The sequence below is a fragment of the Dermacentor silvarum genome, chromosome 1 (assembly GCF_013339745.2).
Source record: "Dermacentor silvarum isolate Dsil-2018 chromosome 1, BIME_Dsil_1.4, whole genome shotgun sequence".
NCBI classification, from domain to species: domain Eukaryota; kingdom Metazoa; phylum Arthropoda; class Arachnida; order Ixodida; family Ixodidae; genus Dermacentor; species Dermacentor silvarum.
The window spans coordinates 158,751,886-158,770,228 of NC_051154.1; the positions used below are offsets into that span (position 1 = coordinate 158,751,886).

At 42.9% G+C, this 18,343-nt stretch overlaps 1 protein-coding gene across 1 annotated transcript in view; it reads left to right on the plus strand.

The window, feature by feature from the left end:
* The window catches only part of LOC119436288 (phosphatidylinositol glycan anchor biosynthesis class U protein-like), a 42,678-nt gene that overhangs the window by 16,876 nt on the left and 7,459 nt on the right, over positions 1 to 18,343 (plus strand). The window contains exons 7-10 of the mRNA XM_037703097.2: positions 6,030 to 6,127; positions 7,229 to 7,374; positions 11,271 to 11,414; positions 16,864 to 16,988. Of these exons, the coding sequence (XP_037559025.1) occupies positions 6,030 to 6,127; positions 7,229 to 7,374; positions 11,271 to 11,414; positions 16,864 to 16,988 (513 nt within the window). The remainder of the gene's footprint in view (positions 1 to 6,029; positions 6,128 to 7,228; positions 7,375 to 11,270; positions 11,415 to 16,863; positions 16,989 to 18,343) is intronic.

Below are 18,343 nucleotides of genomic sequence, written 5' to 3' on the forward strand. Positions count from 1 at the left end.
AACTACAACACCCCCCCCATACTCTGTGTCGCCATCTTAACACTTTCAAAATTACCCGACGCATTGCTGCTACGCTACTCAAGTCATCCTTTGAACTCGTCTTGTTACTCGCACACTGACCGGCTCTTCGAAGACCCCAAACGCACGCCGCCTACGACACCTCTGAACGCTCCCTAACCTCTCGCTTCCCCAACACCCTCCTATGCCGTTTTTTTGTTCTTTTGTTTTATTTTCTTTTTAACAGCGAAGCTGTTCTAGCTAACTGTAAAAAGTGGCGCCTGCTGTCGCAAAACCTCGCCGAGCTATGACGTCACTGCATTGCCTAGCAACCACCGCGGCGTGTGCCTCGCCTCCTCTCCGTGCCGTGCACATGTTGCCTTGACATGGGACGTTAAGGTGAGGGAAGGAGAGCATGCGCGCGGCACGTGCAATGCTCGGGAGAGGGAAAGGGAAAATGAGAGCGAGATAGAGAGAGAAAGTGTCGCCGCACCAACGAGGCAACGCAGAGCTGCTGCCGACGCCGCCCGCGTTGCCTAGCCGCGCATGCACCAAAGCAGTAGCGATGAGGTCACCTTGCATTGCCTAGTAACCGCCGGTGCAGGTCCGTGCTCGCTTCGCCCAACACAGACACGACTCCTGCCTGCATTTGTGGCATGCCAGAAACGCTGTCGCTCGTAGGCACCGACGCGTCCATCGCTAGTCACGTGAAATGTCGCGAAAGGGAAGGTACCTTCGAAAATGATCGCTCGAGAATACCTTCCCTACATGTGTAGTTAAGTTAAACCAAGTTAAGACCTAGCAGCAACCAAGGTAAGATCTAGCAGTAGCAGCCAGTAAGACTTGAGGATTAACGCTTTTGCTGTGCCTAAGCTTTGCATGGAGTGTAAACTTGACTGCTTTTTTTCTTTCTTTGTTCCTTTTTTTTTCTCTGCTGCTTTCCTGCTCACCCGCTCTTGTGCCCTCGTCTCAGAAACCACACCTAAAGACAGTCAAACGACAGTGCTCATTTTTTTTTCAGTCTCTCCCTTCACAGCCAGCCGCCACTGACATCGACATGACCTCACTCTACTAACTCGTTAAAACTAACCTATTGAGAATGACATGGCCGCTGATAAAGATAGGTCCTCCTATCGAAACGTTGGCCAGCCTTTCTGAGGCACCTTATCCCTGTTTATAACCTTTGTATCACGTAGTTTACAAGGTAACTTGTGATGGGAGACATGGTCATATGCTTTGGAGAGGTCAAGGGATATTTTATCAATTTATCTACGGTTTGCAAGTGCAAAGTCATGAATTATTGCTAGTAATTGTATTGTAGACAGTCTTATTCTGAATCTGTGCTGATTAAATGAAATATTTGGTTTTGTTAGTCAAAAGTTGTGGAGGATCACGATAGTGAGATTGGATGATAGTTTGAGAACTGCGTAGCATCACCACATTTTAGAATGAGAATTGCTTTAGTGCTGTCCACTCACTCTTCTGCTTTCTAGTGATTTCTTATAGACCAGTGAGAAGTGCTTCAAGCCCATTCCGTGCATCTTTAAAGGAAGGCATTTGGGATTCTGTCATTGCCTATAAATTTTTAACATCAGTGTTCAGTAATTAAAAAAAAAAAACTACTGTCTGCGGAAATACTTATGTCCTCTAATTCACATTATTACACTAATTTGCATTGTTTGGAAGATAGGGTACATTTATCTTGTGTAAAAACTGATTTGTAGTGTTGATTAAACTTCTTTGCCTTCCATAGTGCATCTCTTGGGGCAGGTTTATGTGACATTGCCTCACCTTTAGGTATTGCCAGAACTTGTGTGGGGCTGTTTTAATTTTGTTTGATTGCTTATTTTTGTATTAGGTTGATCATAGTTTGCAACTTGTTTTTATACCTGAAACTGGACTTGTCATGTTGGCTCAGTGGCTATAGTGTTCTACTGCTGAGTGGTCATGCATTAAGTTTCTTGCTACAGTGGCCACATTCCAATGGGAACAGCATACAAAAATGCTCGTGTAGTTAAATTTAGGTGCAGGTTGGAACCTCGGGTAGCAAAAGTTAATCCAAAACCCCCTCACTATGGTGTCAGTCATATCTGAATCTGGTTGGTGTGTAATATTTATATCATAAGTACGTATTAATAGTCATGGTTTTTGGTCAAAAAGTTGCAACTAATGCTTGTTGCACCTTCTCATAGAGCGCAGCATTACAGAATGTGTTTCATGCATTGAGCATTTTACGCCTTGTGTTATGCTAATTTGTGGTTTTGTTTCTATTACTTCTCTTTTTTTTAAAACAAACCTTAGATAAATATGTAGATTGGCTGACCCTTCTGCTAGTAAAGTAATTTTTATATTGACTGTTTGTCTAATAATGTTGGTCATTTTGGTAGCATCGGCTGTGCCATTGTAGGTGTAGGCATTGCACTGCTATTTGGGCGTACTTACAGTGGCAAGGGGGGACTTTTATCAAATGTTTTATTTGAATTTATGGTAGTACATTACAGGAAATTGCCCTGTGACAATAGGACCTCTGCTGCTTGCATGTGTTAGAATGTAAATAGTTTAAAAAATTTAGTAGCACACAAAAATTTATAATGTACTATAGTTTTCCTTTCGTGATGTCATTGGAACTTTTTTGCTGACAAAATTATTAGCATGCATGACTTTAGGCTAACGTTGTGCTAGTGCTATGGAAGATACGCTAGACATAAGCAACACGACCTTTTTAACTCTTCAGATGACCATACGTCTCACTTTACACATTGCTTGTTTCACTTTTATGGACATGGTCCTACTGTTCTGAAAGCAGCATCTTTATCGTAACTTCTGTGCCTCCGGCCAGTGTCAAGCTCCATTTTGCACTAGCACTGGCAAAATGCCCTTTCATTTGTAGTGTCTCTGAATGTAGATGGTGATAGTGAATTGAACAGTGATACAGGTGATGCAAGTTTAGGAGCAGGTGTGTTCAAGAATTCTGATTAGGTTTCAAACATAAAAATTCATTGGTACTAGCTTGTCTACAAACACAGAAACGGTCTAACAGCACGTGCTATCAGCAGGGTTCCTGGTTTTGGATTGATCCGATAAGATTAAAAAAATACTCACCAGCAAAAGAATTCACAATTTGGATTTACCCCCAAAACTCCGTATTTCTTGGCCCTCAGTTGTGATCATGTGACCTGCTGTGATTGCATTCGCAAAAAAAAGTGTAATAAGCTGAAGATGTTCATTGTGACAAACTACTCGTACAACCTCCTCGTATAGCTGAGGTTTTTAAAGGAAAATTCAAATGAATTGCTCTCAATGAAGCAGAAGCTGAGTTCTTTTTTTTTTTTTTTGCTTGATGCGTACCATCTGCTTACCTGCAGGCGCTGCTGAGTCGACGGACTAATGCATCTGCAACTTTTTGTCCAGGCTTTGCTTGACATTGTAGACCAGCAAAAGTGCTGTGAAGTCATTAACAGCTTCTGAGGCTATACAGTGCTGTTGCAGAAAAGTAGAATTGTATCGTGTAGCTCAACATTTTTCTCAACTTGCACTACACCAGCGAGCCATTCTGGTACTGCACTGAGATTGTGAACCCAGACATGAAGGCGGAACTGCCAGCAGCCTTTGAGACATACAGTTAAACCTGGATATAACGAAATTGACAAATTCCCGAAAAACTTCGTTATAAAAAGGATTTCGTTATATGCAGGTTCGGCACGAAAATTCGAAAAAGAAACGCTTACCGTATTTACTCGATTCTTAGCGCTTACCGATGGTGTCGTAGCATCGTATAAGGCCCGTTTATAGTTCGACAATGGGCCTCTTCGTTTTCCCTCTCTGACAGTCTCAGACTGTCCGAGAAGCTGCACACGCAACGCTCATTGGCTGAAAGCACTGCTTCGGGCAGTCCGGGACTGTTAGGGATGGATAATCGAAAAGGCCCGTTATCGGCGTGCGGGTCAGCGTCATTTGCGGCCAGTCACGCTACGCCGGTTGTGCTGTGCCAGCCAAAACGCCATCTCCTCCAAACTCCGACGCGCGCACCGTCGGCTGTTATCTTCAGAGCATGCACAGAACGATCCCAAGCCCGCGCGCCGCTTTGAACGGCTGTCTGTGACCGTCGGTGAAGCGGCGTGGGCGCCTTTATTTGTTCGCGTGAAATGGCATTGTGGGTTGGCGCAGTCGGCGCGACCAACGTGCGAATGACCCGCCGTGGTTGCTCAGTGGCTATGGTGTTGGGCTGCTGAGCACGAGGTCGCGGGATCGAATCCCGGCCACGGCGGCCGCATTTCGATGGGGGCGAAATGCGAAAACACCCGTGTACTTAGATTTAGGTGCACGTTAAAGAACCCCAGGTGGTCCAAATTTCCGGAGTCCCCCACTACGGCGTGCCTCATAATCAGAACTGGTTTTGGCACGTAAAACCCCATAATTTAATTTCAACGTGCGAATGGGTCAGGAGCAAATTCGGCGCCGGGGCCGTCAGGGCGTGTCGGAAGCCGCCGGTATGCTCGACTATAGAGGGGGTCGTTTTCGCCAATTTGACGTAGTGCATGCGCTCGCGTTACGTCGGACTATAAATGGCCCTTTAGTGTCACCTAGTGTTAGGTTAGTGAAGTGAAGTGCCGAGACTTGTGCAGTAACCAAAGAGTGACGATGCCAGCACGTTGAAAAAAAAAAACTTTTTTTTTCTTCGGCAACATCAACTGGAAAAGGAGAGTGCAGGCTTGGTGGGCTAGGCCAGCTGCAGCAAGTGGTGGGATCAGGTTTGAATGAAGGGAGGGGGAAAGGTCACGCCCACGGTGGCAAGATCGCCGTGTCGAGGGATGCAGGCCCGCCTCGCGCACGCTCGCACGCACACACACGTGCGTTCGCTCTCACCTCACAGTCGTTGTGAATTCGAGCGCGCCAAGCGCGACGCCGCCGCTTCGCATTTCGTCGCGGCGAAGAAGGTGCTTCCAGCTGCTGCTCGCGCAAAAATGACAAAATTTGGGGCGAAATATCTAGGTTGTTGGCGGGGAAAATTAGTTATTTGAGGGGGTCTCCCGCTGTCACTTCGTTACGTAGAGGTCTCAAATACATGTGTTTCTATGGAGTAATGGTGGGGAATAGAAAAACTTTGTTATATCCAGGAATTCGTTATATGGAGGTTCGTTATAAGCAGGTTTAACTATACAGTTAAACCTGCTTATAACGAACCTCCATATAACGGGGCAAGACATTACCTTGCCGCCAAGACAGTTCAACATATCAGGCGTATGCTGTTAAAAAAATTCTTCAGCCACTAGTTTTCTGGAGGATGCATGCCCGAGACTAGTCCATCCTTTCATATGCTGTGCTGGATCCACTGGCTTTTTCTATATCCAGTGCGAACATTGAAGGGTGTTCCCGTTTGTTTGCTCAAGGGCATGCTACAATGACCCATTCCGACACTGGTAAATACATGCGTTACATTACATTAAATACAGTAAGTGTTACAGTAAATCATAATGGCGATAAACCGTTCTGCTATTTTAAAGGTGCACTGTAAATAAAAAACATTCCTGTGGCTACTACTTTTTGCAATTTACGTTTTTAGTGTATGGCATGAAATCAAAAGCTAAGTAACACTAAAAAGACGGGAAAACTTCTCTAATTTCATTTCACAGTCACAGTAAAAGAAAGCTTCAAGAACACCCTCCTGTATTGCCCCAAAAGAAACTCCAAAAATGCAGATCCCTAGCTATCAGCATGTCATGGGCCATACCATCAGTGTCTGAAAACATATATGGAGCACATTTTTGTCATGCTACATTAAAATAAATCTTGTACAAAGTGTTCAGCAAGCCAAGGGCATTGTAATAATGGGGAAGCATAGTTAAGTGCCAAAAATCAACTATAAGTTGCCTTACACACACTACTTTCTGTAATGTATGTTGGCCTTCTACACCACTCTTCTACACTCCCTTTCCTGCTTCATAGTGGGGGAACATCATTGCCTTTTCCTAAAAATTTCTTTGTTTGTTGTTATGGAAGTAACAAATCATTTCCTTTTGTGCTGATTTCAGGCTGGTGGCTTATTGCGTCGGTTGTACTTGCTGTTGAAACATACAAGTCATTTTATCCAGTCATGCTTTTGCTCCCTGCCCTCCTTTACATGCATGAGGTGAGTAAATGGGAGGAATTTAGATTAGTATATTATCAATAGCATGTCTCTTTTTTTCCTGATGTCAGAACATATTTTGCTTAGAATTTTTATTAACTGTAATCTCATTGGACTTCAGCATCTGAAATAAATAGCAGATTGATTTGGTTATACATAGTGTTTCAGTTAACTTGGGCCAAACTTTAAAATATGCAAATGCTACGTGGCTAGACAGAACCAAGGTAATGTTGTTTACCGTCACTTGGAGATACTCAGACTATTTCTTGTATTCGGCCTAATTAGATAATTAGTCTGAATTAATTAATCAACTTCTCCGTTATTGTAATTAGATGAAAAGTGTCATTGAGAAAATTGTAGAGCAACATGAGAAACTCCCGATACAGGTTTCTGTTGCTCAATACGTGCAGCATAAAAGTGTTTTTCCGAGTGTGAAACAAGCCCGCGAATACGTGTAAAATAGCCACGCGACTGGCTGCTCGAGGCACTTTGCGTGTATTCGCGGGCATCTTTCATGCTGGGAAGAACAGAGAGAGAGATAAATGAGATGCGAAAGGCAGGGAGGTTAACTGGAAGGTATTTATCCAGTTTGCTACCCCACACTGGGGAAGGGCTAAGGGGAGACAGAAAGATAAAGAAAAATGCACACACTTAGAAAGAGAGGGAGATTAAATAAAAAAAAAGACCACACACACACACACACGCACGCACACACACGCACACACACACACACACACACACAAAAAGAAACTCGGGAGCACTCTTATGTTGCATGTATTGGGAACCAGAAAGCTTTATCGTGAGTTTTTCAAAGGGCTCTACAATTTTTTCATTGGCACTTTTCATCTAATTATAATAATTGAGAAGTTGAATAATTAAGACTAATTATTGAATTAGGCAGAATGCAAAAAATAGTCTGAGTATCTCCAAGCGACGGCAAACAACATTGCCTTGGTTCTATCCAGCTACATAGCATTTGCTTGTTCTTAAAGTTTGGCCCAAGTTAATATGCCTTCCTTTCTTTATATTTCCTTAATGAGCAGAGAAATTCAAATGGTATTTTTTTTTTCTTATTGCACCTTTTCCGTGTTGTATGGCCCTTAGGTGAAAAGAAGTTCTAGTCATCAGAGAACTAGCCTTGTAATATCAGCTGCTGTTGTCACCTTCTTGGTCACCCTGAGTGGCCTCCTGTATGGATCATACCTGGTTACCAGCTCCTGGCAGTTCCTCCGGTCTACCTATGGGTGCATGTAAGACTATTTGCAGATAGCACCTTCTTTGCTTATTCCCTGAATTTCCCTGAGTGAGAATCTCCATACTGTTCCATAGGGGAAACTATGAACGCCATAATTAAACCTGGCCCATATTCACAAAACTTGTCTTTTGTGACTGGCCATTGCATTGTGATAACCTTGTTGTGCTAATGCTATCAAGAGTAGCAGGCACCAAACATCAGCCAGTAAGGAAGCACGTTTATGTAAAATAAATTTTGCATGTAGGCCCTGGTTTTTGATTTCTGCTAACCTAAGCTGATATAATGGACAGAACAACTTGGAGTGGATGACACACACTAATATGCAATCACAAAGCTCCACTAGGTCGGTTCTAATGTGTGGTGGCATTAGTGCCACCACGGTTAAGTGGCATTAGTTTCACAAGTTTTGCAACATCAAATCTCTGCTTGCCTTGTACAGTGCTCTACAGTCATGGTAGTCCAGTGGCTATGATGTGGCGCTGTTGAGCTCGAGGTTGCAGGGTCGATCCTAGCTGTGGTGGCCGCATTTCGATGGGGGCAAAATGCAAAAACCGCCTGTTTACTTAGTGATAAGTGGTGCAGTGTGAAACAAAACGTAAGGACGAGGACAAGCACTTAATCATTCACAGGGTGCCATTTACTTCGTCATTTACTCTGCGTGAATGAAATGTAGTAGCTAAGTTGTACATGTAACTAAGTTGTCATCTTAATCATTGGCCAAACTTGTACTATTCAGTCACATTATGTTCATAGTTTCAAAAGGCAATAGGTTTATATACCTTTACGAAGTAGGTTCAGTGGACAGGTCATATCATTTTTTTATATGAGTGCAGAAGGAACATTATGGCTGTTTATTGTGCTGATGCACTTTTTATTGTGAAAGTGTTCAGTCCAAGCAATTACACACCTTGTTTGCCACATATAGGAAAGCCTCTGGCAGTGAAAGGACCTAGTGATCAATTCCAAGGATGGCAGACATACAGTATACAGCACTGTTATTTCCTGTTCATGCATGTGACAGAAAATGATTTCTGCAATGGGTGTGCCTAGATAGGAAAGGCACTGTGTGACAGTGGACCTGTATCCAATGTGACTTATTGGGATCATCCAGTTTGCATATGCATGAACTGCTTTCTCCAGAAAAGCGTGACTTAGCCCTGCTATGACATGCAGCTGACTGTAATATCTCGTTTAATATTTCTTGTAATTGCCCAGCACTGACTTGTTTGCATTATTTAGTTACTGTAGCCAGCTTGCTGAACCCTTGCAACCAAGATATGCACCAGAAATAGTGTACCTAAACAGCAGCTGTGCACCTGTTTTTGATATAAGCTAGTGCACAGAATTGCCAAGCTGGCACAAAAGTGACACCTTTCAAGTCTTTCATAATGTAAGTATACTAGTCTTTGCAAGAACATGGAGAGCACATATTTTCTGAGTATTTTATTTTTCATGCATTTCGACGTTCCTTGTCTGCTCGGACAACATGTAGCTAGAATTGGTCACATGGCACGATGGAGAAGAAAAGAAGGGAAAATAAAACTAATTATTACAGAATACATCCCCAGGCTTTAAAATAACACAGAGAATAATGTTCAGCCCACAATACCTACTGCTTGAAAAGTGTACAATCATTGCATTATACCAGCGCTAACATATGGGGCAGAAACTTGGAGGTTAACAAAGAAACTCGAAAACAAGTTAAGGACCACACAAAGAGCGATGGAATGAAAAATGTTAGGCGTAACGTTAAGAGACAGGAAGAGAGCGGCGTGGATCAGAGAGCAAACGGGAATAGCCAATATTCCAGTTGACATTAGGAGAAAAAAATGGAGCTGGGCAGGCCATGTAATGCGTAGGATAGATAACTGGTGGACCATTAGAGTTACAGAATGGATACCAAGAGAATGGAAGCGCAGTCGAGGACGGCAGAAAACTAGGTAGGGTGATGAAGCTAGAAAATTTGCAGGCACAAGTTGGAATCAGCTAGCGCAAGACAGGGGTAATGGAGCCTTTTTCATGGGCGCCTTCTGCGCATGCGCACCGGAAGTACTCTGACGGCACCACTAGTGGCGAGAGCCGGAAACATTTTTGGTGACATCCGCCACAGTGAACGCACGCATGCACACACGCACGCATGTGTAGTTCTAGCCACCATTCACGCACGTACAAGCTCTCCGTGTTGGCCGCGCTGCTTCTCCGCGGGCGGGATCGCAGCTTTCTTTTTTTTTTTCCGATGCCACAGCGATGTGCTGCCGTAGGCTGCAGATATTTGATCCGGCGAACGTACCTCTCCTCTTTGAACATCTAGCCTCTTTGAACATCTAGATGCAGCTGCCGGTGCAACTCGTCGAAATGGCTGTCGATCACGTTGTCCGTCACTGGCGGCACACACTCCATATCGCAGCTCCACTGACCGCCGGAGTCGTGAAGTTTCAAGTCTTCAATAGAAAACATGCTGAAAAAAGTTTTGCAACAGTCGACAAGCAGCTAAGAAGATCAGCGGTGTCGATGCAAGCGTAGTGCGTATATGCAAAACAGCAGCAACTTAACAAATGACACCTGACACACTGCACGGTGCACAAGCTATCCCCCGGACCCCATAGAACAAACAACCAGCGGTCCCCGTCGCGTCGACCCAGAGCCACCGTGTTTGCTTCTGACTCTTGTCGCTAGAGGCGCTCTCCCATCGTGGAAAAGGTCCATTGGAGATCCCAGGGAGGGGCCTTCGTCCTGCTGTGGACATAAATATAGACTGATGATGATGATGACCTACTGCTTACTTGACAGTACTATTGAGTCTGTAATTTTCATTTCATGACAAGAACAAAAGTGAAATCCTAACATAACCGAAAAATCTTATCAGCTGTAGTCGAATTAGTGGTACTTAGTCTACTGTACTTAAGCATCTCTCGTAGCCCAGGTGTCGCTTAAAGACATCAAATCCCATCAATTATTATGTATTAGCATAGTGAAACATCACTGCTGGAACTAGGTGTAGAACTGACTGTACACAATAGTGTCAGATATAGCTTGACACTCTTGTGTACAGTCAGTTCTACCCCTAGTTCCAGCAGTGATGTTTCACTATGCTAATAATAATGTCTTTAAGCGACACCTGGGCTACGAGAGATGCTGCAGTACAGTAGACTAAGTACCACTAATTCGACTACAGTTGATTAGATTTTTCGGTTATGTTACGATTTTACTTTTGTTCTTGTGCCGCTGTGGGGACAGCAGCAAAAAAAATTTTAAAAATTGCACAGCTCTTTGCAGGTCATCCATGAAGTGCAGCTCCGGAATTTCATTTATCCCTGATAATATCGCCAAAAGAAAAACCATAAAGGCTGCAGTTTTCTTGTACAATAAAATCACTTGTAATCAATTAGCATATCAGCAGTGAGCTGCATGGCACATACAACACAGGAGTGCAATAGAGAAGTCTTAGGTTAGTGGGTTGCAACATATTTCTGCCAGAAATTCTGGTTTTGTGCTTGGAGAAATTCTTCATATATTACAACTTTAGATGGGCATTAATTATAAATGCACCGAAGGCCCCTTTAAATTTTTTTTCTGTTACAGTAGTATCTGTACAGTAGTACAGTTACAGTAGTACGTATGTTACAGTAGGATCTCTATCAAAAAAAAAAAAAAAAAAAACGCAAGAAATAAAGCATATCTTGGAAAATGCGATCCAAATCATCTCATCTGAATTGGGGTATTTTCAGTGTTCCTTATGTGAATGGTTAAGCTGTGAAATATTGTCTGCTTATGACATATCAATGGGGCTTTATTTAGTACTGTAATCATGTCTTCTATTGAAGTTCTAGTCAGCAGCATTACAGCTTTTAGCATGCTCTTGCTTGTTAAAAATTCCTTGCTTATTTGCAGATGTGCTGTACCAGACCTGACACCTAACATTGGTGTGTTTTGGTACTTCTTTACTGAAGTTTTTGAACATTTTCGGGTATTCTTTCTCTGGATCTTCCAACTGAATGCCTTCGTCTATATGGTTCCACTGGGCATTCGTTTAAGGCAAGTCTCTAGAGTATGTATATTTGCATGTTGCCTAGTGAGTGTGTCCTTTTACTACACTTGATTTCCCTTAGAGGACGAGTGACACCAAATTTTTATTTGTGTATTTTTTTGCTTTTATGACTAGCTGTGGACCCTGTAATCCAGAATGGAACCTAACATACTCCAACTGTACAAGTAGTTAATAATATTGTAATTTATTGTGAGCAGGCCTGGCCTGAATTTAAAAAAAAATTAGCACTGGATCCGGCACAGCATATCAAGCTTAAATCCAGATCAATGCAATCATGGCTGGGGATCATGTGGTTCTATAAACGAATAACGAATTATGGGTGTGCCAGTTACAGAATTTCTCTGCAGGCCACCCACATGCTGCACCATGCTGCTAGTACTGCTCTTGTCTTTATGCATTCATGATATCTAGTTTTCATTTCATGCCTGTCTTATTAACTTTGCCGTCTTCATTTAACTCAACACATGATGAGCCATTTATAGCAAGCATCGTACAGCAAGCCAAGTTTCGGAAGTGAGCAGCTAGGTGGAGAATAATCAGAGGAACACTTGCTCAAGTATCTTTGGCGACCCGAGCAGTACTAACTAGCATCAAAAAGGCTTGCTGAGATTTTGAACATGGTATGTCTATGTCTATGGCACAAGGTGCTGCAGTTTTTAAATCCACATAGAATGAAAATACATTCTATGCGACGTTCACCCATAATAAATGTACACAGAGGAAATCAAACACAAATTTCTCAAGTTTGAATCTTCTGTCAGTACTCCTTGAGAGACAACCCTGTTAAGCTGAATCCTTGGATAAGCTGTATGGTTTGGGGGCTCTTGTTTTTATTTCCCATAGCTGCAGTGCACTTCTGTGAAGCTGAGCTTCTAATAAGGGGTTAAGTTTTGAAATGGTTCTTTTGAATCTTTTCCTCATCCATTCGTTTTGTCATTTGTCACTGGCTGATGCACTCTTGCATGTTTTTGCTGGTATTGACCATTCATCACAATTGTCATTGGTATGGTACTTCTCATTGTCAAGCACTATCTGCACTTGGCTTGGCCAATCAGTGCATTAGAGGAAAAATAGCAGAAAAGAATGAAAAAAAGAAACAAAGGGCAACCCCTGATGGAAGGATTGCCAAGGTTCATCTTAGAGAACACATACAGGAATAAGTGCTGCCTAATGTGCATTGATGTTTGATTCCTAATGTTCTGCGCTATGACAGAACGCTGCAAAGCAAATTCTCCAGCATTCTGATAGAGCATCCACCACAACTTTGGGAGGCAGACGAAAGCTGCCACCAGGTACCTACCAGTAAAATTAATACAAGTGCGCTCCCGGCCTGGTGCTCGGTCATTACGGGACCTTTACACTTTTGCAAGGGGGTGTTTCTCCCCAACTTGATGGCGTCCCCATCTAATAGGTGCCTTGAGACACCACATGAAAAATTGCCACCACGGGAGTGGAGCAGACCCCCTTTTCCAAGCTATCATACCTGAAGAAAGCTGAGTGCCAGACCAGGGGATGCTTGTGCCCATTGCGGTGAACTGGTGAACAACTGGCGGAAGGCGAGAATCAAACCCATGATCTTCCGTTGTCGAAACCACAACTGCGGTGTTGCATTTAGTGTTGCATTCAAAGCAAGTCATTTTTGTTAAGTTTTATTAATTTGTTAATCATATTTAATCACTTTTTTCAGCAAATTTAATTAAACTATGCTATAGTATTCAGTGGGTTTTTTTTTTTTTTACTGGTCAGCAGTGCTCATGCCATGCAGATACAATTTGTGCAGTTGTACACAGGGAGCTTTTTTTTACAAGCATATCAAAACTATAATCATGGAACATGCATTTTTACAGTTTACATCTGTCAAAATGTCCATTAATTTGAATTTCATGAATGTCTACCATTTTTGCAAAGTGCGCGTAGTTTGTGCCCATGTATGGGCACAAACTGTGCCACGCATGTGCACATGCATGCTGCAGTTGCATATGAAGTATGATTGGAAATGGAATTGGCAGTTATGGGCACTGTGTGTTGACTTCGCTGGTATTTGAATAGTGTTGACAGGAATTGTATTCAGTTTCCCAGATGACACAGTGTTAGAAGGGTTGCTCATAGTTGCTTCTTGAACTTAATAAACTGTCTTCAGTTCTGTATCGCTCATTTGTCATTGAGGCCTCTTTGCCATTTGAGTGTGCATGCTGTTCTGAGCACTAATATTGTCTTTTGGTACTGATAGCAGGCAGAGGATGGATTTAATCAGTTGTTTTCGTGTTATAATTTGCATCAAAAGCAGCATAAACTTGACTATTGACTATTATGGTTTGACAGGTTTGAAAATCCAAAAATATTAACAGGTGAAAGGGAAAATTCGAAATGGAAAATTTTACTCAGCACATCAGATATTCACTATTCAGTATTTCTGTAATGGGGCACAATGTGGGCATTGTCTGAATACTGTGAACAGAAGTGAATATTTCTATCAATGAAACAGTGGTACATGGAAAAACAGTTACTTTTAAGCTCAGAGCTCGAGTTCACTGTTTGCAGGATGAAGCATGATATATACTGGCAATTTCACAGCAATGCATAGGCTGCTAAACAGCATTTTTTGCAAACTTAGTGGAGTTGTGCAAATAGTGATTTTTGAAACCAAATACGAATCAAATAGTGCCAAAAGCAAATCAAATCACATTTCGAATAATTTTTAATAATTAACAGGCCGTATTCACATCCTAGTATTTTTAAAGTTAGCAAGTTTCTGTCATGATATAGTACATTATAAAGCGTTGTTTATTAAAAACACAAATGGAGCATTAGTCCTTTCAGACGCTATGTACACAATTGTGCACACCAAGAGAGTGCATCAACAGCAAAAGCATTGATTAAAGTAAGGATAATTAAAATGTGTTCCGTACATCTTGAAACGCTTCTGATTGAACTAGTGCTGCAAGTTTGAATTACACAGGCAAATTGTTTTAGTAAAACGAGCATGAAGGTAGATTGTTGGGTACTTTGCTTGGTGCGAGTATGTCATTGTACGTAGCGGGTTCACTTCTTTCATTGTTTTTCCCTGTGTTGCGCCAGTCATAATTTTCGAGTGGCTGGATAAGTGCTTTTCAAGCCTGGTAGACATGAAATAGGTGATGTTTGCATATCTGATGTACCTGCAGTGAGCTTTCGCATGGAGTCCACATTCTGTAAACCAAACAAAATTCACAATAAAGAACTGAAAGCTCTTAATCTATTGTGCAGTCGTAACCTTTTTACGATTCTGAAGTTGTAAGAAATGCGGTGAAAGTGAGTTTTCAATCAGCACAACTAATTGGCGTCTGAAAGGGTTAAGATTGAACAAGTAGGTTCTCCTCATGCACAGGACTCTTGAGAGAGCGCGAATGATCTTTGTATAGCGAGTAAAGCATGGCTACTTAAGCGACGTAGCCTGCTCCACTATGCAAGTTCTCATGTTTTATGTCTATACTATGCCCGCAGGGGTGAAAATCTACCATACAATTGCTCCAATTTTATGTTTAATTGGGTGCAGGAGACGTTTTGAAATAATAAAAATTATTTAAAAAATATTCGCATTAACGATAGTGACTATTCGGTTCGGTGTACGAATATTCGAAAGTGCTAAAATTTAGCTTGTTTCAAAGCTGATTAAAAATTTTTTTTTCTACAAGAAGTGCGAGAGCACATTAAAGGGGCCCTGCAACACTTTTTATCAAAGTTAAGAAAGGCATTTAATGTTAAAATACACTATTTCGGAAATACTTTGCAACAAAAAGTACTTCTAAGTGTCCAGCAGAAGCGGAGTTATTAGCAATGAAAGATCGCCTTTGATCCACTTCGTGGTGCTCCCGCTCCTTCTTCAATGCCTTGCATTGCAAAGGCTATGACGCAGAGGGGCAGTGCTCACAAAGCTCCGCCTACTGAACGTCACCGTGGCGCATAATTCAAATATGACTTGGGATGTTCACTTAGACGCCACTACTTCCGATTTTGCACCTACGACGCACCAAACTTGGAGGTTCCCTCCCCATATGGTTGAGCTCACAGTGTCTCATCCTTTTGCTGTGCTACAGTGTACTAATTGCTATGTAGAGCTGTGTTTTCTCACACCGAGTGGCAAGAGTAGCACATTGCATTTAGCACTAATCTCTACAGCAGTCACAAAATTTCTGAGGTTCGAACGAAGTGTCGTCTTTATATTCGCTGGTGTGAGTACGTCGACAGCGCACACGTTGGCTTAGCAATAGATGCCACACTCAGGACTCGCGTTGAAAGGATTCTTAACATTATGAGCTTCGACAATGATGGCGACACACCTCAAAGGTGTGCGACTCGAAAAGCAAACACACTGTTCCAGTTAGATGTTGGCACTCGGGCCAGCTTGCCATACACCTGGAGCCAGATCACCCACAAAGAGCAATCACAGCACGCTGTTTTCCTCAGCGAGCTACAGCGAGCTCTTTGCGACACCTCGCAGCGGCCGTGGTACCTGTTCTACGCAGCTGACGCAGCTACATGCAACTGTAGCGCATATAGCCAGAACAGCGCAACGTTTGCTATTTGCATGACAGGGCTAGAGTGCACGCTCGCGTTCATGTTCTCCAGTCTGGCCATGCTACGTGGTGCAGACTGGCTTTGCCCTGCACCAGCTTGACCGACGAATAGTAGCCACATCCAAATTGCGCATTTTGAAGCGCTGTCAATAGTTCCTGGCTAGCTGCCAAGGCGTCTAGCCAGGAGCTTCCAGCAGTGAATGCACGCTGGCAACTGTACGTGTGATCTTGCCTTAAGTTTCGGGGGGAGTTCGGGGCTAATCAAGTGTTCAAACTAATTGAAATTAGTGAGACCCGGCGGCTACAACACCGATAAGCAGTGTGGCCAAAGTTTCAATCCTACGCTGTCGGGTGCAGCTGAACGTGAGCAGACGAGAGTCAGATTCTTCCAGAAGTACGTAATTCTTATCAAAATTCGAAGCGCAGATTTTGGCTTACTTCAACCTGTTTAGTAAACTGTATCAATATGAACACTAACAGTAGGAAGAAGCACAATGATCCAAACACCTTTCTTGATTGATAGCTATTAGAAGCAGAGTGCAAATTAACACATACACAGACAAAGAAGACAGGACGAGCACCACAACCAGCTGTTTTATTAGGCTTTCAGCATTGCCTTTATAGTGCACAAGAATTCAAAGACATGCGCAGAACCGCAGGATCACAATTGAAAACAAAAGGAAAGGAAACAGATAATGGTTTCGTGCTTCAAGTTCCAACAAGGTGCTTTCTGAATGATACAAGGCTACAGATGTGTCGCTGATACAGCTACCTCCGTATTTCTTAATGAGGTAGGCTTCTAATAGGCTAAATGCGAGAAAAATATCCTCAAAGCATGATCATATGTAAAAATCTACTGGGAATGTGTTCTCATTTGCAGGAAAGAACCACTACTCTTGTTCTTCCTGGTGGTTGCATTGACTGCAGTTTTCAAGTCCTACCCTAGTATTGGTGATGTTGCCCTCTACACATCTCTGCTGCCCATCTGGAGACATGTCTTTCCATGTAAGTGCAAATCAGTGCCATTTTTCTTTCTTTTTTAAATAAAGTTTAGCAATAACATTCCAGTATGAGATTGGGAATAAACTTAGTGGATAACAATGAGATGGCATAAAGCCAAGGACTGTGCAAGAAATTATGGAATTGAAGTATAAGAAAAATGATGAGACAGGAACACGGTATGGTGGCTGTATGGCTATAGTGAAAGCTTACATCAGGTGTAATGTATGTTTGAGATGTTACTCGACAAATGAAGGCAAAAGCATGTATAGAAAGATAGTTTGAACGAGCCTTGTGCATGCTTGTGGTTTGCAGGAGCACTGTGCGTTTCTTGATACCATATGTAAGTCTCTAAATGAATTCCGAGTCCGAGGCACGTAACTGTTGTTGGCAGTAATTGAGTCAAGGTACTAAGGAATCACTGGTGTCGAGGGCTTTCTATTTGTGTCGAGGGCTTTCTGTTTGTTTGTCCCAAATAGATGCAATCAATTTTTTTATATGCCCCTGATTGCCATGTAACCTCAATTTAGAATGTGCATTCAGTAGCAGAAGCTTTGCACATGAATTGCAAGTAGAGCAAGGGGTCAGAGTGTGCATTGAAAACATAGGAACTAAGGCATAATCTTCTCATATGGATGACTGAGGTGCAGTGTTGCCAGGTTTGGCTACATATAGCCAAATTGGGCTACAGGAAAAAAATTTTGGCGTCGACTTGGACAAGTTGGCTATGTGGCTATATTTGGGCTACTGAAAATCTGCGACTTGGCTTTCTTTAGGCTATAAGTGGCACCCTAATCCACGCTCCAGTACGCTCCAAAGGTGGCTCTGATCGGGTAGAAGCAAATATCGAAGGCTATGTTTTAACTGGCTGAGCCGGCCGCGTGGCTGTGCGTGTGTGCGTGTGCGAAATGACCCCCCCCCCCCCCCTTCTCTTCCCTGTCTGTGCCGTTGTCTGAGCCGGTGGCTTTGATCTTTGAGGCAGTTAAACTTGCACCCTACTTGACCGTTATGCACCCGATCCTCGGGCATCGGGATGAACCTGGTAGTAGTGGGTTTTTCACAGTACACTGTACTATACTAACATGGCTCAGGAAGGGAGAGCCATAACATAGAGTCGGGGCTGTCAGGCGATCATGGCGCCGACATGAAAGAAGGGAAGTACGGGCAGATGACACGCTGCAGTGTGATGGCCATGTCTTCTGGTTGAAGTATCGCGCCGGGCACAGCTTTCGACCTACTCCACGTTTCTCGCGCGAAGCTTTACTGCCATTTTCATTCTACTGCTAGATGAATCTTTGTTCGTGCTTACATTCGAGATTCATTTCGATAGGTTGGACGTAAGATCGGATCCTCCTCAGAGA